At 40.6% G+C, this 22,496-nt stretch overlaps 1 protein-coding gene across 3 annotated transcripts in view; it reads left to right on the top strand.

The window, feature by feature from the left end:
- Positions 1-13,223, top strand: part of SMS (spermine synthase) — a 48,976-nt gene extending 35,753 nt beyond the window's left edge. For all 3 annotated transcript variants that reach the window (XM_037377207.1, XM_037377206.1, XM_037377208.1), the window contains exons 10-11: positions 8,925-9,040; positions 12,092-13,223. In XM_037377207.1, coding sequence (XP_037233104.1) covers positions 8,925-9,040; positions 12,092-12,134 — 159 coding nt within the window. In that variant the 3' untranslated portion in view covers positions 12,135-13,223. The remainder of the gene's footprint in view (positions 1-8,924; positions 9,041-12,091) is intronic.
- The last annotated feature ends 9,273 nt before the right edge of the window (positions 13,224-22,496 follow it).

Here is a 22,496-nt window from a genome sequence, read left to right as displayed (position 1 = left end):
GCTTTGTGAATAGACTTGTCTTTTCTCCTTATTTCAGCTGGATTTGCAGTGCTTCTGTCTTTGAATTTAAAAGCATAATTTCAAGAACTGGCTGGGCATACTACGGGGTATTTTAGCAGTAAGCAATTCTTGGAAAAGCAGAACAGATGTACTTTATAAACAGATACATGTATTTTAAGCTAACGTCTCTGGTTTGTAGAGTGTAAGACATGAAAATTTGTTATTCATAAAGGTGTAAGAATTTGACATAGGTGCAGTGGGAAGAGAAAATTAGCCATTAGGGAGTAAATACCCTCTCTTTGCTTGATATGACTGCTAACCCAAGTCACTGGTTTGGCTTCTGCAAAACAGATACTGAACATTTGAATATGTTACAATGCTTGGCACTTTGCAGAGTACTTTATATAGTCATAAATAAGACTTTGTCCTTGTGTATGAAGCTTTTAATGCAACTCTGTTTAAAATAAGAAAGTAATTTAAGGGTTTTATATTTGCTACAGTATAGCCACCTCATGGATAATATAGTTGTCATACAGCTTTCATCTGAAGATGCTTTCTGTATGTAATCCTGCATTGAGTGCCACAAAGCTGTGTGCAATTGTACAAAATGTGACAAGATCAAGCAGATAGTTGAGTGAAGTGTAAGTCTCTGAAACTGTATTTCTTTTGTCATGTGCATACCTTTAACTGGTCTTCTGATGTGTGGAGTCTCTTAAGTACAGCATTTTGAAATAATCTTAAATTCTGAAATAACCTAGGTAAAATTATGCATTTGAACTCTGTTCCTATCAGTGTGGAGTTTCTGATGTGTGTAAAGGAACTGGTTTACTGTAAAATGGCACTTATTTGTAAACCTGCCCAAAACTCATAGAATGAGGGCTTTGGCAACTTTAGCATGCTGCTTTATTTTAAAATGCTGTGGAAGATAAATTATCTTGTGGTTGAAATGTAAGGTATGAGTCATGGTTGTATCACTGTAAATCTTAATAGCTTTTCTGTTAATAGTGGAAATACTTATGACAGACTTTGAAAGGACACTACATCTTCTGGACAGAGCAAGCATTTGTGCTGCAGTTGTCATACTTGTAACATACACAGTGAGACTAGCTGACTTTATTAGAATGTATGTATGTCTATGGACAGATATTTTTCAGACTTTGCAGAAGGACTTTGGGAAGAAGCTTGTACTGAAAGCTGGAGTGATCGCTGTGCTGCAGCCAGGGTATAGGGAGGTGGTTTTGTCAGCTGAAACCAATAGAGTTTGAGACTGGTGCAGGCCTGCTGCCTGTCCTGTCCTGATGGGAGGATGTAACTCAGCTCTCCAGCATCTCTGCTTGCATAGGAAGAAAGGACAGCAATACTGAACTGGCCCTGGCAGGCTTAAGCTGTTGTGAAACACTGCAGCATCAGTTTCATAGCTGTTGTGAAACACTGCAGCATCAGTTTCAGAGTAAGTGGCTTGAATTTGGACCTGTGTCTAACTGGTAGCTAGTGAAAGGAATGGAGTATACTTTATGTATGTGTACATAAAGTATATGTACACATATAAAGAAGAAGTGTACTTTATGCAACTTAGTCTTCCTGAGGGTGTTGAAAAAAAGGAAAACTAATACAGGGACAAACAGCTATCAAAGCTTTTGTTATATCTACTGATACACTACCCAGGCCATTTGATTGTCCTTGTTGCCTCTTCCCAATTGGGCCTCATTTAAAAACAAAAACCTTCAGAAAACTCAGTAGTCTGATCATAGTAACAGACTTTTAGGGATGCTTTAAATAAAATCAGCTGTTTAACTTTCTTTAAATTGGGTTTTGAATTAAACTAGTTGAAGCTGGATATCCAAAGGATTGGGTTAACACTATGGACAGAAGTTCAAACATGACCGCTACCAGCTTTGGTGACTGAGCTTAGTCACATGTTGGGAACTCATAAATGGTTTTGAATGTTCTGATGTGTTAGCTTTTAAATGCTAGGGATTTTTAGCTCTGTGTATTAACGTTGGAAATTTAAGTTACTTCTGTTCCAACTGTCAACTTCCAGGATGCTTCTTAGGTAGCAGGCTGTACTTCGCTTGCTGAAGGAATCACATGCCTTCTAGGACAGTTAAGTTTTTAAAACCCAGGACTTGATGTGCCTCTCAGCCGCCAGGCTTTTTTGAATTGCATTTTGGTTCTCTAAAACATAAAATACATGAAATATCATCAAGAAAAGCAATTGGGGGAATGTCCACCTATTTGTTAGAGCCTGACCTTTACCTATGATGAGGAAATGTCTCACAGGAAAGATGCTGCAAAAGGGTTGTCATCCTGTTGGCTGCTGTCCAGTAGCTATAGTTGCTTCTGCTTTGGCATTATGCTGAACTAATAATATTTGAAACTTCTGTTCTCTGTAGCTTGCCCTCTTGATTGTTCTGCTTGCAGGGCTTACCTTGTGCATCTTGTTAGAATACTGTTTATTTTACTGCTCAAGAAATGTTTTACCCAAAAGTGGAATTCTGTTCACAGAATGCCAGTCTTTCACATGCTCTATTGCTGCCTGACTTTAAATGCCACAGCTGGGAAAAATAAATGGAAATGCTCATCATCTCTTTATTGAGCTCTGCGTAAGTTTTGGACATGAATTGTCAGCAGACAGGTCTAGAGCAGTCTAACTCGAGATATAACTTATCTGAGGTTGTAAAAAGAATTATTTTTTTGGCATGCTACTCTGACACACCTGTTTGTTCCCTCAAGATCCCCTGGTGATCCTCAAAGCCATCTCCAAATGCTAACGCAGAATATCCTTTCACCACTAGGTGGAGGCTGGTAACTAATATTGTCTAACAGTTTAACAACATTTATAGAGAGATTCTGCCTGTGAAAGGTTTTTCAGACTACTACTTCGCATTCCTAGGGATGCATGAACATATGTGGCCAGTTTTAGGATGAAGGAGGGACTTTTTGCTTATTTTGGCTCTGGAAAGACAGAAAGGGCAGTTTACAGATCTCATTCACTGCTGCTGCAAGTCTGTGCTTAAGTAAATGTGGGATCAGACGGACGGACACACCTCCATACTTGTACTATGCGTCCATAATAGCAATCACAATGAGAACAGAAACTCAGTGGTGTGAGTAGCAGCCTTGCTTTTAATGTCCTTGGTTTTTTAGCTACATCATCTGTATTAAAAGTCTTGCAGCCTACATAGGACCTGGGCAGAGAGGTGAGCATTAGGGCCTTTAGCCTGCAGAACCTGCAGCTCTATCTGTAAGCTTAAGACTTAGGGCTTGTTCACAAAAACTTACTGGTGAATGTAATTCCACTACTCTGATGCTTAAGGGTCATGTGGCTTGCTGTATTTCTGTTTTTCCTTCTTCTGAAGCTGGTGCTTTGAAGTGTTTAGTCATGTAACATGGGTCTGGGTCTTTGAGGTGTGCAGTGTTGCCTCCTCCAAGGGGTGCCAGTTACAGATGCAGGTTCCCAGCCTTCAAAGGGGAGAAAAGTGGGAGTCAGTGAGGATGTAAGAACTTGACATATCCCAAGGTCCAGTTTTGCCTCTAATGGACCTTCCCAGTGACTCGTTTCTGAATGTGTTAAGTGTTCTTATGCTATTGGACCTTCTAAAAGCCAGTTTGTTTTTTAGATTGCCCAAGTGATTTTTTTTCAACTTCATTGGAGTATGTGTACATGTACGTGTAGATACTAGTCTGGTATGTATGTTTTTTCTGAACCCTCACCATCTTGCACCTTTCAAGTAGCATGTGAGGATTGTCCCAACAGCTGTGAAACTATGATCTTTAAGATGCAGAGACTGATTGCAAGGTTGCCTCACTCAGTGGGTTATGTGTAGCTAGGAAAATACCTTTTTCTGTGCTAAGTTTTTGCTCTGCTGATCTGATCCTTTGAGGTTGAGCAGGCTGTCATTATCAACCTGTTTATGAAGTGGAACCATTAAAAATATCTCTGAACAGGAATTTGCTCCTTCCTAGTCTGGGTCATCCCACCCAGGCAGGGTAGAAACCATCTCGGACTACTCATGGGTTTGGGTTCCAGTAAACAGCACTAACCACTGGTGCAAGAAGGGATCAGCTGTCTCCCACACACACATTCAGGCCTTCACCAAGCTGTTGCTTCCTGGCTGCACTCTAATACAGTGTAGCCCTGCCCTCAAAATGTCCAGGCCACCGTGATGTTGCTTCATAGTTACACTCCTTTTTTTGGCTGCTGCGTGGGTTTTCTAATTAGCACTTCCAAAGAGGGAGCAGGGCTCTCCTTGACTGCAATGTCAGCGGAGACTGGAAGAGCAAATAAACGTCCATGTGTGAGCCTGTATGATTTCTTGGCAGTTTGGGTGGGAGTCTTTAAGGGATAGACACTTCATTTCCTTGTGTTACTGAGTTCACTTTTAAGTTAATTGATTGTTTGGCCAGTGGAGATACCTTTGGTCAGGTTTGCCTCCTTATCTCCTTAAGCCATCCCTGTCATGCAAAACTCAAACCTAGCTTTGCTAAGTGTTTCATGATCCATGCAGCTCGTTGCTTCTTAATCACTCTGAAGTGAAGAATAAACTGGCTTTAGCCATGTTCAACTCTGGCACTTATCATTACAAAATAAAAATAGAAAGCCATGTTAAATTAAAATTCAAAATTAAACCTCTGCTGTCACAGACAAAGCTGTTCAGTAGCAATGACGTGTAGGATAAGACATGCAAGAGTGACATGTGTAAGAAACAGGCAAATATGGAAGGGGACCCTTCCATCTGCTTTCAAGTTACTATTTACTTTTAAGGTTGGAGGAAGCATAGTGGCCTAAACTCAGCCTAAAACCAGTTGGTGGACACGTCCCCTTTGTAGGTGGGTAAAGTTAACTGGAATTTACAAGGTTAATTTAAACAAGTTCTTCTTTTACACCTTTTGTTAAGGATTTTTTTTATTTATTATCTGCCCAATATTGTCTGTGTTGTTCTACCACTTAAGTATTTTCATTGGGTGGAGGTAGTTAAAATGAACACAGGTTATTAGACTAACCATGGTATTGCATTCTGGGCTTGGTTCCCTGTGTCATCTTCAGTGATATAAGAACATCTAAGTGTGATATCATTATCAACACTGTAGTTGCATTTGATAAAGCTGGTCGCTTCTTACGGAAAGGTGTTGTTAATAGTGATTTCTTTCCAGTAAATTTTCTTTCTATTAAAATAAGCTCATCTAAGTTGTGTAGATTTCATTTTTTGAATTCTTAGCTTTTGGCTGAGGAAAACCAAATAATTACAAAAAAAATTCTAACAGTGCAGAACTGTAAAATCCTGTGGTGTGTCTCTAGACAGAGAGGTAAATGAACAGCCAGGTGGGATGTCTGAAACTTTAGGTAAGGTCTTGATTTGGAGACGGGTGAGCTGTGGGTTTGAAAAGTAAAAATTGCTTCCTGGCATGTTCATTGTTCCTGTAATTTGTTTTCTACACTGTCTGCAGTGATTTGTCTGCTGGAGAAGGGAGAAAGGATGAAATACTGCAGCAACAGAGCGGGAAACTGTAGATACTTTCATCTCATTGGGTATCTTAATAAATGTTGTCCATAATAGTGGTATGCTCCATAAATTACCTAGCAGCGTTCTTCTATTTATGACTCAGATGACATACACAGATTGTTTTTTAGTGTTCTTTTGCGTTCAGTCTGATGTTGAAACAAAATTATATGTTTGGTAAAGGACAGCTGAACCAAATAACTGCTACAGTCCCCTGGATAATAACAGGTTACTAAACTAGTACTACGGTAGTCTGTTCACTGTTGTTCTTTGTGCAGTTATGCTCAGTGTCCATCTCCTACCTTTTTACAAACCTCGCTTGTTTTCTGATGCCCAAACCCAAATATGATAAAGTCAATGTAAAGCATGCCATGTTCCTTTAGCAAAAAAACAAGTACATATTTGTTTGTGGAATATGATCAAAATGATAATCAAACATTTGTTTTATGCAAATTCTTTTGAAAGAGGGATTTCAATAATACAATTTTTTTAAAAGATACTGTGTATAGGATTTTTTTAAGTTGAGGTTTTCTTTCCACTCGTAAAAACTTCAGCACAATGCAAAAAGTTCATTGAGCATGTGGAAAAAAAATGCAGATGAACAGTAGGATAAAGCCTCTTTACTTCTCAGTACAATTTTTTTTTAAATGCATTGTGGAAATAAAATTTCATACCAATAAAAAAGTAGAACAAATAGTTTAAATCCCAGAGTCAGAATGCACATTATAAACTTCATTTCTAGTTATTATTTGATGTTATTACATGGAAAAAGCAATGTAGATGGAGCCGTTCAGACATACTGATTCCAAGTAAGATCGCTACTTGTTTTGGCCCTCTGTGCGTTGTACGTGGTTTTGAAGAACACAGGTAGTATTTGTCAGCTCATCTTGGTTCCTTGCTTTGTGAAAATAAACTTCCAGTTGTGTCTGTGTGCACTTAGTTATTTTAAGGCCATTTGGAGTACCAAAAAGCACAAGTTAAACAGTAAAATGTGGCTTTCTTAAAGACCATTATCTTGGAGTTAAAGGATTCAGAATGTGTTAGCAGAGGGAATGCACACGTGTGAGATGTAGGTAGACATTTTGGGAGTTGAATATGTCCTTTGTTCCTGGAGCTTCGTAGCAGTTGACCTTTATTTGAAGTTAGGGGTTTTAAAATACTGAATAAGCTGTGACTGTAAGAGCTATGGTTTTTAATTAGATCTAGCTCTTTTTTTATTATTATTTGAACCATTCACATTCTTTCAGTCAAATGTGAACTATGCACGTTATCTAAGGGCAGGAAGGAACAAGATAACTTATTCAATAATTGGAAAAAAATACTCAAAATCATGTGTGTGTGCGCAAACATTTCCAGAAGACGTTATGAGCAGAGGAAAGATACTGCCATTCCACAGGTGGAGCCTGTTGCTTCAGGCTTTCTTTTTGTCTTTCTCGCAAAGTTCAGGGCTTTAAAAGGTCAAAATCAGTACTCTGCTCAAAGTGCATATGCATGGAAGGCTTTTGGCCTGTCCAGTCATGAACAGAAAGAATAATCTAGAAACCAGGAAGCCGCTGTACTAGTAAATGACTGTCCCTTCCCTTTTTTTTTTTTTTTTTTTTTTTATATTGTCGTATCATTGAGACTAATGTTCTTGTGATTGAGAAACAGCAAACTTCTGTGTCTTGGGTCTTTTGCCATCATTTTGTGGGACTTTGGCTTGTACACTAGGTTACTAGGAACTGTGTATTCGTTAACATGAAAGTTCCCTTTTTTTGTTCTCTGTCTCTTAATGTTCTGTAGTAAATGTTGTTTCTCCACTAGAATTGGTAAAATGTGTGGGAAAGGTGGGATTTATGTTGAAAGTAACTGGAGAAATGCTAGTTAATGCTTCTGTTTGTACTGACTAGAAATCAGAGAAAGAAAAGTAGGCTTTGTTCTAGGTCAAGGTAAAAAGCATTCATACTGTAAGCTAGTAAACCCAACTTTTAGGGAAGGATGGGGACACGTCTCCGGAAGATGTTGCATCCTGCCCCACGTATGACCAGATACGCACGTGCTGCGTGGTCAGGGTAGACGCACTGTCATCATATAACTTCCTGCTTGTGTATAGTGTGCAGCATTCTTGGGTATCATGTCTGGGGCCTATAGGTTGAGCTGAAGGTTCCTCGTGAAAGTGGTGGAGGTAGAAGACCACAAATCAATTAATCTGGCTGTCAGTTTGCCAAGGACCATTAATATTTTCTCCCTCTTGATGAGAACTGCAGAATGTCTTTGTGCTGTGCCACAGCAGCAGTATGTTCATATTTGGCGAGTCTTTATTCCGTGTCTCATACCTGGAAAACTAAAGCTGAGTAGTTTATAGACCATGCAACGGTGACTATATTCAGCTTTACTCCATTTTAAGTTAGTGTCCAAATAACCTGCATTTGCCATGCTCTTAAGATCATTGTAATTAAGGTTGTAAAGTATCAGCTAGTTTACTTAGTTACGTAGGCAAGAAAGGCAAGAAACTTGACAAGAACCTTTATTAAACTTACACAACCTGACTTACTGCTTTGGGTAGTTTGTTCAGTCTGGTGTTCTGTAGGCTCACTGTTGCTTAATCTTCAAACCTGTTACAGATAGTCACTTTTCTGTTTAGAGCTTTCTCTATGTGGGCATCTCAGATATGTGCTGCAGTAGCTTCTGGTTGTTAATACTTCATTTTGGACAAGGTTGTGCTTGTACTTAGGAGTTGTTTGTTGTTGGGTTTGTGTTGGTTGGTTTTTTTTGTAAATTCCTCACCATTTGTAATCTAAGCACTGATTTTTATTTTGTTCAGAAAAGGATACTATTCATATTCTTAGATAAGACGTGGCTCCAAGAAAAGTGTCATAGGAAACACTTCTTCAGAAACATGATACACAAACTCAAGACAATGTAGCCTGCAGCCACAGAACTTCTGTATAATCTGATTTATTTTGTCATATTGCTCAGTGCAAGAATGTTTAAAATGAATAGGTTATAGGGGTTTTTATAGTGCGTTTAAGCACTGTAAGACCTAGGCAATGTTAAATAATTGAGAAAATCTGGATGTTGTAATACTGCTTACTAATATATTTAAGCAATCATAAAGAAAATGGTTGTTGAGTAGACGTTATAGGTAAACAACACATGGTCTGTTTTAACTGGAAGCTCTAATGTAGTGGTTGCTTCTGCTAATGAGTAGATACCCCGCCACCCCCCACTTACCCTTTCTTGAAAAGATACAAATCGTTGTTTGCTGTGGGCACAATGAAGACAAGCTGTTCAGTATTTGCCTTGTAAACATTAAATATTAAAACCAGCATGTATCTGGTTCTGAAGTATGTGGCAGCCTTGCATTAATGTCAAAACTTATATATTCATCTTCAGTTTTGCTTGCTTGTTTGATTGTAACTGGGACTTCTTTTTTTTTTTCAGGGAAACTGTATCAATCTGACTGATGCCTTGACTCTGTATGAAGAACAGCTTAGCAGGCTCTATTGTCCTGTGGAGTTTTCGAAAGAAACTGTGTGCGTTCCCTCCTACATGGAATTGTATCCTTAAAGACTGAAAAAGAGTGGAGAGTATGTATTAATAAATCAAGCAAGCCTAGATTGCTTGGAGGTAATGAACTCAAGTGCAAGAAGGCAGCTCTAATTTATACACTATTAATGTTTTCTCATAATAAACAAACTGCTGCAGTTTTATTTTAAGGACAATTGCAGGAATTTTTTTTTAAAGGTGCCATAAATTCACAGCTGGTGAGATGATCAGCACCTTTCAAAATCAGGCTATGTTCTAATGTTTTTGTTTCCAAGTATATTGTTTATGCAATGTAGGATAAACTGTGTATGATGAGGGTAATGTTGACTGGGAGTTCTGGCAGGGCTGTATCTTATTTTTCTTCTTTCACAAAACATCCCAGACTAACTTCGTACAGATTAGCATGATCCAGACCTTTAATATGCTCTGATAGATCTATTCTTGAACATACAGCTCATATTGGGTTTTTAATGGGAAAAAAAGTGGTTCCTATCATTATTAGTTAGTGTTACTGGAAAAAAAGTGTTCCAAGTGGAGGGCTATACACATTTCTGAGCAACATCCCATTCCTGAAAACAGTCCTTCAGAATTTCTTCATTTTGTGGGTTGTGTGCAAGTTACACAAGGAGCTACAAGTTTCTGCTTCAAGCCATTAGCTCCAGAGGGGCATTTTGATCTGCTCTAGAGTGGTTCTGCTGGCTCCATTTGCCTTGAGTGTTTATCACTTTTTGTGTGGTCTCCCAGGAAATGTCTTTGTAGGGTAATGCCTGCTGTGACTGTCCCTCTTTTTACAGAAGAGACCTTTCCAGGATCTGCTTATTCATAATATGTTAAGTATGTGAAACTCTGCCACAGCCTTTCTTCTCTTCTGTGTGTTTGGTTTGCCTCCCTTCTCTGTCTCTAATCTTGATACTGTTTAATGCTCTGGCCTGCTGTTCTGGACTTCATACTGACTGTAACAACCTCCCCTGTGTCTCATCGTTGGCTCTTCAGTAACTCTGATAGGATCTTAACGTTTCAAAGACAAAAATGAAAGAGTGAAAGAGGATCTGAAGATACCTGCCCTTGTAGCTTACAGTTTCAGAGAAACTAGTTATTTTTGCCTTTACAACTGCTAGGCCTTAATGCAACATGTGATTTGAAGTATGTGTCCGCAGAAAGTCTTCTAAATGCTTATTGTTTATTTGGAAGTATGCAGAATACTTCTAAATGAGTTGATTAGCAAAGGCTGCTTCTTTCCTTTGAAAAATAAATGTAAATGTTTCTAGTGAGTTAACAGATATAAAATACTTCTAGCAATAAATTTATTAAAACTGGCCATTAAATAGGTATAACAGAGCTTGAAAATGAACAGTTATTAGAGAAATGAGGCAAGCTTTATTAGTTTGTTTTTTCTGAATGGATTAACAATGGTGTAATAGTATAAGTACAGGAATGCTAAAGGAGAAGTCATCTTGATGACTTCAGATTAACCCAAATTAACTTCTAATTTGGCTGTGAAGTTCGAATAACATATACCTGAAATGCAAGTAAAGGTCTATCGCCTTTCTTGAAAATGAGAGCTCTCCGAGTAGGAGTATGTATCTGAATATAATGTTATACCTGAATGCTGTTTCACAGATGACTGAGATGTGATAATTCACAATAGAGTTGTGACAAGTAATCAAAGATTAGGGGGTTATTTCTTTCTGAAGAATGACTCATTTGTGATTTTCATCTAAGTGCCTGAAATCTCTTGAGATATTGATCAAATCTTTTCACTTCCTAAATGTTCATTTTTTTTAATCTGACCAAAAGGTACCTGTGTGAGTACCTGAATGTAGCCAAAGTGCTAAGCTGTCTTATCACTTAGTTATTTGTTTTGCCTACTTCAAGAATTGTTATTCTGTGTAGTTGCTACTTGAAATTCTGGTATTTAGCAGTGTTGCTGTGGGGGTCATGAAATTCAAGTAGCTGTTGACATAAAAGCCAGCTCTCTACTTTAAGGAAAGTGTATGCCTGAGGTCTCCACCAGGACCTTATGGTGAACATGGGAGGCTCCTATCTGGAGCATGTGTGACCTTACTGTGTAAACAAAGAACATGTATCTGTGGTTTTACTAAGTTATAAATCCCAGAAATCTATGCCTTACTCTGCAGCTGTTGCTGTAACTCTTAAAAAGGTGACGTTCATGTCTTGCTCTCCTGTCTGCTTCTCTGGAAGCAGGTAGAATTATGTAGCTCTGACCTCTCTCATGTGCCCAGCTTAGCAAGAGAGTTTTTGAGGATCAGTTGTCTGTCCTGCCAGGGAGAGCTGTGGTTTGAGCGTAGCTTCTGTATGACTGCTGAGCTTGGGTCCATCTTCCCCCAGAGGAGCAGCAAAGAGCACTGATACAGCTGCCAGTTGCTCTGTGCTTGCTTCTAGCTCAGTCTGGGCAACGCAAGTCTGTTTCTGAAATATTTAGGTGCCTAAGGCAAATACCACAGAAGCTTTCAGAGAAAAGCATAGGCAGAACTTAAGTACATCTGTTCAGAGTCTTCAACAGAACCCCTGCTGAGGTAGTAGGCATTTACATCTTTGCCTAGTAAGGTACCTGGGCATCTCGTGTTCAGCTACTGAACATCTCTGTATTAATTTTCTGTCTGATTATGTCTGCATTAGGGACAAATCAAATAGCTGGATATCTGTTTCCTATTCAAGCTTGCTACTTTACAATTGAGAAGATGACCAAGGGGGATCCCAACTTGGTGTACTCCCGATTGAAGTTTTGATCACTCTTCCCAAAGTACTTCTGTAGTTTGTTCAGTAGTTGCAATGCAAAAAAATGCACCACCTGGAAATCTGCAGCAGGAATTAAAAAACATGTGTTTGCAAAGGATTTCAGTGTCAGTGGAAATGGGATGCTCTTTTGAACTGCTGAGTCAAAAAGAAGATCCAGGGAGGCATCACTTTTGAGAGTGTTACCTACGTCATCATTCTGAGCTGCCAGAAGTCTTCAGAATTTAAATAAGTGAAAAGAACTAATTTATTTTTAGTGATGTAGTACAAACATTGTGTTTTCCTTAACTGCTTATTTTCTTCAGATGGGTGTTCTACACTATTTGGAAGAAACAAACTGATATTTGAACATCAAGATTATTCGAGATTATCATAAGTGTACATGCTGCATGGAGTATATAGGCCTACCACATGCTGCATATTGGCATCTTGAACCTTTAAATTATATGCTGTAGATGATCCTGAAACTTAGTCATGCTATTGATTGTGAATTCTTTAAATGTTTTTTATTATTATTTTAATTTAAAAAGCAAATGGAAAATGTATATTTTGATGAGCTAGGGTGTTATTTTTGAAAGTCAACTTAAAGATGAATAAGCAGCAAAACTAAGAGCTGCTGAATGCACTGAACCTTTAGAATGTGATCCTTTTTATTTTTTTGTAGATCTTCACAAACTGATTGATTAAAAAAGACATCTTTAGCATTTCATCCCTGAAGGGTGGTCCATGGAGTTTGTTTTGGGTTTTTTGTTTTTTCGCCAGATTTTTATCTATGGTGCTTTTTAAGGCTGGAGGGTGTTTTGTGTTTTGTTTTTTGTAAATGAACACCACAGTGCTTCCATATAGAGAAGGGTATAACAAAAAAAAAAAGGGAAAAAAATCTTCTGAAAGGAAATCTCTAATATTTCATTGCAAAGGGAAGAAAGCTGGTCTTAAATTTTGTTCATTTACTCTAGTTTTATTCATAATTGCTGTAATCTCTGACCTTTCACCTCACAATTCTTTAGCTGCTGCCATATTGATTATTTGGATTTTGATACAGATTTAACAGTACATTATAGAGGCACTTTGAACTCTTTATCAGCGTGCGAATTAAAGCTGGTTTTCTATCCCAACAGTGTAAAAATTGACTGTAATGAGGTTCTTGTGGGTGTACAGTCCTCAACCTTATGGGAAGCACTAGGTTCATGACGGAAAGATTTCTTTAGAGGGCAAAGAAACGTGGGTGTGTTTTCAATTCATGTGCACCAGTGTTGAATATCGAGGCAGGTATGTATACTTCAGTAGGGTAAATCCTGGTCATATTGCCACAGATTGACCATGTTGTGTGGGGCTCTTGCTGGATTAGATTCACTTGCCGTGTAAACATCAGTGGAAGCTAGGTTGTATTGTAGTTTTGTTCTGAAAGATAAAGCATTGTTCTTTAACTGTTTCTCATGTTGTCTGAAAAGTTTATATTTTTGTAAGAATGTGCTATGTATTGCCTAAACCTTTGCTTTCAGTGTTTAAAACTATCCCACTTAAAAGGAGGTAGGAAGGGTATAGCCATTATGTGCATTTCTGTACGTTTCCAAGACAGAATAAAAAGTGCACTATCTCCCTATACACTAATCCTGAACAGTAATGATGTTTTTTCCTTTAACACCTAGTATCAACATTTTCTTAGTTCTGTTGGAGGCAGCAGATTCCCCTGCCCTGATACTGTTAATGAAAACAAAACAAAACCACTCCAAAGATCTATGTTCTCAATCATACAAAAAGAATAATTTTACTGTGTCCCACATATATAAACTCTTTATGAAATCTGAGTATCCTATGTAGAATTTAAGTGATATCCTACATAGAATTTAACTGATACTGGAAGGCTTGCAAAATTTGCTCTTCAACTGATGTATAATTGTGCTGTTAAAATGCTTTCAGTTTGGGGAGTCAATAGAAGTATTCTTCAGTCTTACTGTTTAAAATTATTGAAGTTAATGTTAATTCTTTAATATACATGGAGCATAGTTCTTCCATGGCCTACAATTTGTGCATCCCTAAATACTCACAAAGAGCAGAGGCAGGAGAGAAAAAGTGTCTTGCACTTCCCTAAGTCTGTTAGCTCTGTATACATCCCAGAAAATACCTTGATATTATTGCCTGTAACGTGGTAGTTACGCTTCATTTATGATACAGGACTGCAATCAGTATGTTGTGTAGCTGCAAATGAATGCAGGTGTCCTGTAAAGTTACACGTATCCTCAACTTTCCAAGCATGAGTTTTCCCATTGATTCTTAGTGTGGTTACTTGTGTAGGTGAAATTAAGCACACAGATGTTCACTGTGGACAGGGCTTACAGTATATATGTTACTGAATGAGCTTGATAGATTTAGAAATCAGTCACAACAAGTGGGGGTGGTTGTTTTTTAGCAAAGAAACTTGTGAACTGAAATAAGACTTAATATGCTTGCTGGCTTGCGGTATCAAGGCTAGCACTTTTCATTAGTATCGCTGCACAAGACTGAGCACACAGATATTGGGTGTGCAGTGTTGTTTTGTAACCAGTTCCCGGAATGACCAGGGGACCTGAATTACATACTGATAGGTGAGAGGCAGCAGTGCTTGCAGATCTTTCCTTTTCAACTGATACAGTATAAAGAGTTGGAGGAATTATTTTTTTTCCTTTAAACTTTTTTAATGTAGATTTTTTAAAGTGATAGATGGAGTATAAAGCAGTTCAGCAAACACCGAACATTATATTTTTTTAAGTTGCTGAACTGATTCTGAGCAAATATCTACACACTGTCAGTCTTTATTTATTTGTTGCTGTAGTGTAGATTTTTTTTTAAAAAAAGGAAAACAAACCTTTGTGTTAGAATTTTCAAATGCGAACTGCTATGGCTGATTAGTTTTCCATATTAAGACCAGTTGGGAAATAGCCATGACTGCTGCAGTATGTATGCAAACAGTTCCCACAATATGTTTAACATTAGGGTTTTCTTATTCTTTGCACTAAATGCTGCTTCCACCTAGAAATGTGATCTAAGTATTAAAAACTTGATTGATAGTAGTTTGTGCAAAGAGAAGACTGCTGGCATTGTATCTACTGCATCAGTGCAGTGCACATTTAAAAATAAAGGTACACTGTTATTACTTGTGTGTTTGAATTCTTGGATTCAGTGTTAAAATGACAGATCTGATGGGTATGGTGCTTACCATTGTACCTCTTCTTTACCTTGTCACCTAGCAAACATAAAGGCATTTAATGGTCCTCTTATTGAGTATCTTTTTCTGTGTCTCTCAGATTAACTCAGTTATTTTCCATATGATATACTCGGATAAAATACTCCGTAATATGGAACAGCACATTGATGTTTGCAATGGGCAGGATCACTTGAGACTTCAGTGATACTTGCTTAGAAAGATTTAATTTTCTGTAGAGTACTGTTGATGTGAATTTTTTGGCGGTCTGTAAGTCTTGCTTTTCTGCTGAAGTGGCAAGTTGGCTTTGGGTGACAGTGTGTCTTGGTGCATGGCATAGAGAAAAGATAAGTGAGTGAAAAGTAAGTGAGACTTAAAGAGTGATGCAAGCTTTGGCACAGAGGTTTAAGGAAGAGGGAGAAGGGCATGAACAGGATGGGCACATGGAAGAAGTTACTCTGGGGTGTGATTCAGGAGCATCAATAATGTCGGGCAATGCATGTGGCTTCTAAGAGAGATGGTTGAGTTTAACATAAATTCCAGCTAACGGGAAAGGAGAACTATTTACATCTGTCCTAAGTACAGTGATAGCACGGGACTTGGTAGTTGGGGAAAAAGAAGGGGGAAGGCTTAACTTTTTGAGGGAGGAAAAAGTCTGACTTTGAGGATAGGATAAAGAGTAATTTTAGAGTGCCTGCATGCATGAGGGGGAAGATAGGTATCCTGCTTTTTTTGTTTTTGCTGTTTAGAGTTGAAGTGTTGACAGCTTGCTGGAGGGAACAAGGCAAGGGGACAAGTGAGAAGAGTACTCAATTTCTTTAATTTAGGAATAGGAGATGGTAATGATGTTGCCTGAGGGTAATAGGAGGAAGCTGACAAACGTTGCCCACAGAAAGAAGGAGTAGTTGGAATCATTAAAAGAGGTGCTGAAGGAGCAAGTGAGAGAAGTAGCAGAGGAAGTAAGTGCAGGAGTGATTAATAATAGCATAAAGAAACACAGAAGTGCCTTTTTGAAGTGTGGGTGCTTTAGGGCGCAAGGAGTTAGAAATGTGGAATGTGAAGGGTGGAAGGATGTGCAGTCCAGAAATTTATAGAGCGGTCATGCATTTAGTGCACTTGAGCTTCAGAGGTAGAAATGGAAGAAGTATAAAGGAAGGAAAGAAGGTGAAATGCACTTCATGACTGGAAGCGTGATGAGAAGTGTCCCTGTACAGCATCAAATGAAGGATGCAGGAGCAAGAGCTAAGATGGATGGGAACTGGGGAAATGAGCCAGGAGGAGGAACTGGAAACAGCACAACAGATGGGGGGTGGGGTGGGTGGGATTTGGGGAGCACATCTGGACATACAAAAGAGTGCTGCTGGTAGCCATGCCTAGCTTATCCTCTGTAAGTATCAGAGGGAGAAGGAAGAGACATTGTAAATGTTTGGGTGGTTTTTGCTAAGTAATGATTGCCAGATGGCTTCTAAGTATTTTAGGAGGGAGAGAACTTAACTGCTGGACATTAAATGATGACCAAAAGGAAAGTATTCAGATGAAGGAGTTTTAGGATAGGTGGATTACCTAAGCAAATAAATACAAATTTCATGAAGCCCAAAGGAGAGGGAACTGCAGGGTTTAACTCTTGTGGGTTGTCATTGTGAGCATGCAAGGCTGGAAGGCAGAAGCATGTCACTGACATCTCTGCTGTCTTCATTTCACGGAACTGGGAAAAACTGATGAGAACTGGCAAATATATGAAAATATAATAGCTGTAGCAGCGCTTTTTTTAGGGTTTTTCATCTGACTTCGAAGTGCCATGACAACTTCATTGTATGTTGCTTGAGGATAATTTTCATGAACTCAGTGACAAATGCACGACATATTGTGTGCCATATTGCCTGTGCAGATGCCTGTGCAGCACCGTTAGCATGCTTTACTCTGAAAGACCTAAAGACAGAAGTATTTTACTGATGTATAGTGGAGACGGCTTAGTATGAGTAGTCTTTGTACATACAAAGACAAGCAGCTATGGAATTTTACAACAGTTGTAGATGAGAATGTCAAAGATGAGTGTATATACTAAAAAGCTAATGAAGCTTTTTTTTTCTAGTGGCTGCTAGTATTACCAACACTTCCCTCTTTGACTTTTAATTATAAAAACAGATGGGTTTGATTCTTTAAAATTATTTTCTGTTATTCCACGCTCTGTCCAAATTCAGCTCTTAATTTGTGTGGCATCCTGGGAAATCACACACTAATGATTGGCATCTCTTGGAACACTTAGGTGTGTTTGTTTTATAACCACTGGTTAGTTATTTGGGATGGAAGGATGACAGATTTTTTTTTTCCAGGCAACAAGTTTTTGGCAGTTCATTGTTTAAAACCCCATGAAGATTGACAGAAGTCAATTTGTGTTCCTTTAATTATCCTATTTTTAAAGAGGATAGCATCCTCCTTGAAATTCTTACCTGTGTTGTGTAGTAAAATTGTTCTGCTACCATTACAAAACTCTTACCGTATATATAATGGTTAAATACTAGGGAAAGGCAAGACATCTGCCTACAATTTCTGGACTTAGTTTTGAGACAGCCATGTGCCTTAAGAAGTCATAGTAAAGATGCACTTACAGAATCATTTACGTTGGAAAAGACCTTTAAAGATCACAGTCTAACCATAAACCTGGCACTGCCAAGTCCACCACTAAACCATGTCCTTAAGCGCCACATCTGCATGTCTTTTAAATATCTTCAGGGATGGGGACTGAACCACTACTCTGGGCGGCCTGTTCCGATGCTTGACAACCCCTTCAGTGGAGAAATTTTTCCTAATATCCAATCTGAACCTCCCCTGGTGCAACTTGAGGCACTTCCCTCATGTCCTACTGCTTTTTACTTGGGAGAAGAGACTGACACCCACCTGCCTACGGGCTCCTTTCAGGTAGTTGTAGAGCACAAGGTCTCCCCTCAGCCTCCTTTTCTCCAGGCTAAACAGCCCCAGTTCCCTCAGCTGATCCTCAGACTTGTGCTCCAGACCCTTCACCAGCTTTGTTGCCCTTCCCTGGACACACTCCAGCACCTCAATGTCTTTCTTGCAGTGAAGGGCCCAAAACTGAACACAGTGTTCAAGGTGCGGCCTCACCTGTGCCACGTACAGGGGGACGATCACTGCCCTGGTCCTGCTGGCCACACTATCTGTGGTACAAGCCAGGATGCTGCTGGCCTTCTTGGCCACCCGGGCACGCTGCCGGCTCATGTTCAGGTGGCTGTCGACCAACACCCCCAGGTCCTTTCCACCAGGCAGCTTTCCAGCTGCTGTTCCCCAAGCCTGTAGCGCTGCTTGGGGTTGTTGTGGCCCAAGTGCAGAACCCAGCAGTTAATTGGCCTCAGCCCATCGGTCCAGCCTGCCCAGATCCCACTGCAGAACCTTCCTGCCCTTCAGCAGATCAACACTCCTGCCCAGCTTGGTGTCATCTGCAAACTGGCTGAGGGTGCACTCGATCCCCTCACCCACTGATCATTGATAAAAGTATTACAGAGAAGTGACCCCAGTACTGAGCCCTGGGGAACACCATGTATGACCAGCTGCCAACTGGATGTGACTTGATTCACTACCGCTCTGGGCCTTGTCATCCAGCCAGGTTTTTACCCAGCAAACACTACACCTGTCTAAGCCACGAGCAGGCAGTTTCTCCAGAAGAATGCTGTGGGAAGTGGTGTCAAAGGCTTTACTAAAGGCCAGGCAGACAACATCCACAGCCTTTCCCTCACCCACTAAGCAGGTCACCTTGTCACAGAAGGAGATCAGGACGGTCAGGCAGGACCTGCCTTTCGCAAACCCCTGGTGGCTGGGCCTGATCACCTGGTTTCCCTGTACGCGTTGCATGACGGCACTCAAGATGGTCTGCTCCATAACCTTCCCCAGCTCCGAGGTCAGGCTGACAGCTCTGTAGTTCCCTGGATCCCCCTTCTGGCCCTTCTTGTAGATGGGTGTCACGTTTGCCAACTTCCAGTCACCTGGGACCTCCCCGGTTAGCCAGGACTGCTGATAAATGATGGGAAGTGGCTCGGTGAGCACCGCCAGCTCCCTCAGTACCTTGGGTGGATCCCACCCGGCTCCATAGACCTGTGTGTGTCTGAGTGGTGTAGCAGGTCACTGACCATTGCCCCTTGGATTGTGGGGGCTTCATTCTGCTCCCCGTCCCTGTCTTCCAGCCCCGAGGGATGGGTACCTGGAGAATAACTGGTCCTACTGTTAAAGACTGAGGCAAAGAAGGCATGAAGTACCTCAGCCTTTTCCTCATCCTTTCTCACTGTGTTTCCCCCACATCCAGTAAAGGATGGAGATTCTCCTTAGCCCTCCTTTTGTTGCTAAAGTACTTACAGAAACACTTTTTTATGGTCTTTTACAGCAGTAGCTAGATGAAGTTCTAGCCGGGCCTTGGCCCTTCTGATTCTCTCCCTGCATAACCTCATGACATCCTTGTGGTCCTCCTGAGTGGCCTGTCCCTTCTTCCAGAGGTCATGAACTCTTTTGTTTCCTGAGTTCCAGCCAAAGCTCTCTGTCCTGCCCACTTCAAGTCTACTTCTTTCTGTTGTCTCTGACACCATATGGCGTGTGAGCTGGGAACTGCTGAAGGTACCTCAAAAACAGGATGCTGACCCAAGCTAGCCCAAAACCTTACCGTGCGTGGGAGATGGGGCTAGCAGGTGGTGGACTACAGTTCACTTACAGATACCAAACCACTCGCTCATCCTATCATATACACTGACTCCTGCATCAAAGCTGTCCAGGCTGTCACTTGCATGTCTAATAGTGCAGAACATGAGGAGGTTGTGTTGCACTACCCTTGATGATCTGTACCAGTTCTGACAAAAATAAGCTTGCCTTAATGTAGAAGTGCCTTACAGCCCAGGACGTATGTGAGATGTGGAGAGCCTGTTTCTGGGTACAATCCAAAGCCATTGGTGTGTAGAATGGAAAGGCTGTGCTTGTCTAGCCCAGCATGCGCGCATGCAGCTGTGACCTTTTGCTGCATCACGTGGCAGGTGTGCCGTGGGCACAGTTTGCACCAGGGCAGTAAGGCCAGAGCAGGCTGGGAGCACTGGATGTATTGGGCCCGCTCAGATGCGAGGTGCAGTGCTCACCCAGAAGCCCCCCTCCTTGGGGTACCAGGTGGATTGCACAGGCAGCATGGGAGTCAGAGCTGCAGGACAAGGAGAGGGACAAAAAAGAGACTCATGGCTCTGGGCAGACCACTGTTCTCACCACAAAGAAAGCTTGCAGCCGACTCCTGTTTATGGGTTCCCTGCTAACAGGGGGCAGGTGAGACAGCAGACACTGGTCACCTGGATTCTTCTGGAGGGCCATGTGCCAGGTGCAAGAATGCCTTCCTGAAACATCTCCAACCTAAAAAAAAAAAAAAAAAAAAAAAGTGATACTTTTAAATGTGACTGGGAAGACAGTAAACAAGGGAAGAGAGGAGTTTAGGGAGTTTAGTGCTCTTCTAAGGTAAGTAAAGAAAGAGACAGCCTCATTAAAACAAGTCCCAGCCATTCTTAAGTTGCTGACTGCTTGACTGTTTAGCCCGCACGCATGAAAATATTGACAAGCTTTGGAATTCTTATCCCTAATAATGAGACTGGTTATTCTCTTGAGCTAAATCTGAAAAGTTGAAATGCTGCCAAAACATTTCTTATGTGGTGTGTATCTTCAGTCTGTGGGTCATGCTAGAACTTATTTAAGAGCTTGCTTACAAGACAGACCTGACTACTAGGTTTGCTGAGACTTGAAGGTATGGTCCCCCTTGTCCCCTGCCTGTCTGAACTTCTGTTTCTAGATACATTTCTAGTAAATGCACATGAATATGCAGGGATGTATGATAATTTAATTAGCTGTAACTTCTGAAAGATCAAAAATATTTCAGACTTTCTTACTCAGTGGAGCATTTTCTAAAATCTGTTCAACCCAGTTCCCTCAGTGGTGCAGCTTGAGTGAAGGGGTTGCTGTGAAGGCATTTCTTCTGGTAGCTGTGCCGTGTAAAATGGTCCTAGTCATCTTTACACTCCCACCTCTTTGTTCTCACCACCCTGTATTAGCTCTTCTGCTGTGAGAGTGGCAGCTGGCTCTCCTGTGCTCATGTGGCAAACTGCTTAGGTTAAAACCAAGGAAGCAGAGATGGTAAAAGGAGATGGGGAACCGATCTCACTTCAGCTACACTGCTGAACTGAATGGGTGCTTCCCTGTACTGAACGTGTGTTATTTGGGAGAGCAGGAGAACATGGGCTAGGCCTGGATCATGCTTGTGACCTGGCTTCTCAGGACCTGCTTGGCTGCCTGGTGGCAGCGGGTGAATCATTTTTCAGTGAGTAGCAGAAATTTGGCTATTATTGAGCATTCGGTTACGAACAAATGATTCTCAAATACACCTGAACTAGAGACACACTAAAGTACATTTTATGTCATGCTAATCAAAATGCATTTTGATACCTTTCAATGTTTTACAGGGCTTCCAGATTCATGCAATAGTGGATGCATTTCATGCAATATTTTATGTAACTTAAAATAGTGCTCTATAGTTGCTCTTATCCGCAGGTATATCCGCAGGTATAGTGAAGAAAAGTAGATGCTTAAAATAAAAACAGCAAGCCACAAATGATTTTATGAAATGAAGTTGAAAACACATGATGCCTCTTAAGAACATGTTTTCCGAAGGCAAAGGCTGCAATGACTTAAGAAAGTGCAGTCATGGCATCGCAGTGTGAAATCTTGGACAGGACTGTGCATTTTATCCGATTGACCCAGAATGAAATGAGCTGCGTTTGCATTATTCTTGATAACATGTTCTGGTGCTCTGAAAGGCGTGAGAAGTGCCTGCAAAGGGAATGAATTAACTCTAGAAAAGGTTAGTAGCTTGATGGAAAGCTGGAACTGGCACTGCTTTTTCTCAGACTGCTTTTTTGGAGTAAGGTCTGGTACCAGATGAAGTCAGGAAGTGCCTGTTGAAGAGGAGTGGGTCTTAGGCTTTAAGAGGTGTGAGAAAGGCCTGCAAGGCGATGGAGGTCTTTCACTTAAAATAGTTAATAGCCTGGGGTACATGACCACATCCTGGGATCCTGATCTCTCTGTTGCCCCTAACACGCTGCAGTTCTCATTAAGGACTTGTATTGGTGGTGGTCTGTTCCCAGCTGCCCTCAGCGTGGGTGCGGGTTGTGCCCAGGCGCAGAATCAAGTCGCGTTTGGGAAGCCAGTAGGAAATTCTCTCTGGTGTCTTCGTCCAGATGTAGTATGGCTGTGAGTGTTTTCTCTCTGGGTTGGGGAGGCACAGCATACACCCCTACAGGCTCTTATTTTTTCCCATGGATTACTGCTTCAAAGGTCGTGATACTCCTAGTTCATTTTTGGAAACTTACTGTCTGGCTGTAAGTTTTGCCTAGGTAAAGCAAATCCTATGAGTATGTTGTGGCCAATCCTATTTCTATGCTAGTCCAAATTGCAAGATACTTATCATCACTACCACTTTTTATTAAAAGCACAATCTTCATGTTTGA

Source organism: Falco rusticolus, chromosome 2 (assembly GCF_015220075.1).
Source record: "Falco rusticolus isolate bFalRus1 chromosome 2, bFalRus1.pri, whole genome shotgun sequence".
In the NCBI taxonomy this organism is placed as follows: Eukaryota; Metazoa; Chordata; class Aves; order Falconiformes; family Falconidae; genus Falco; species Falco rusticolus.
The sequence above is the reverse complement of the archived record's forward strand: the minus strand, read 5'-3'. Positions and strand labels throughout refer to the sequence as shown.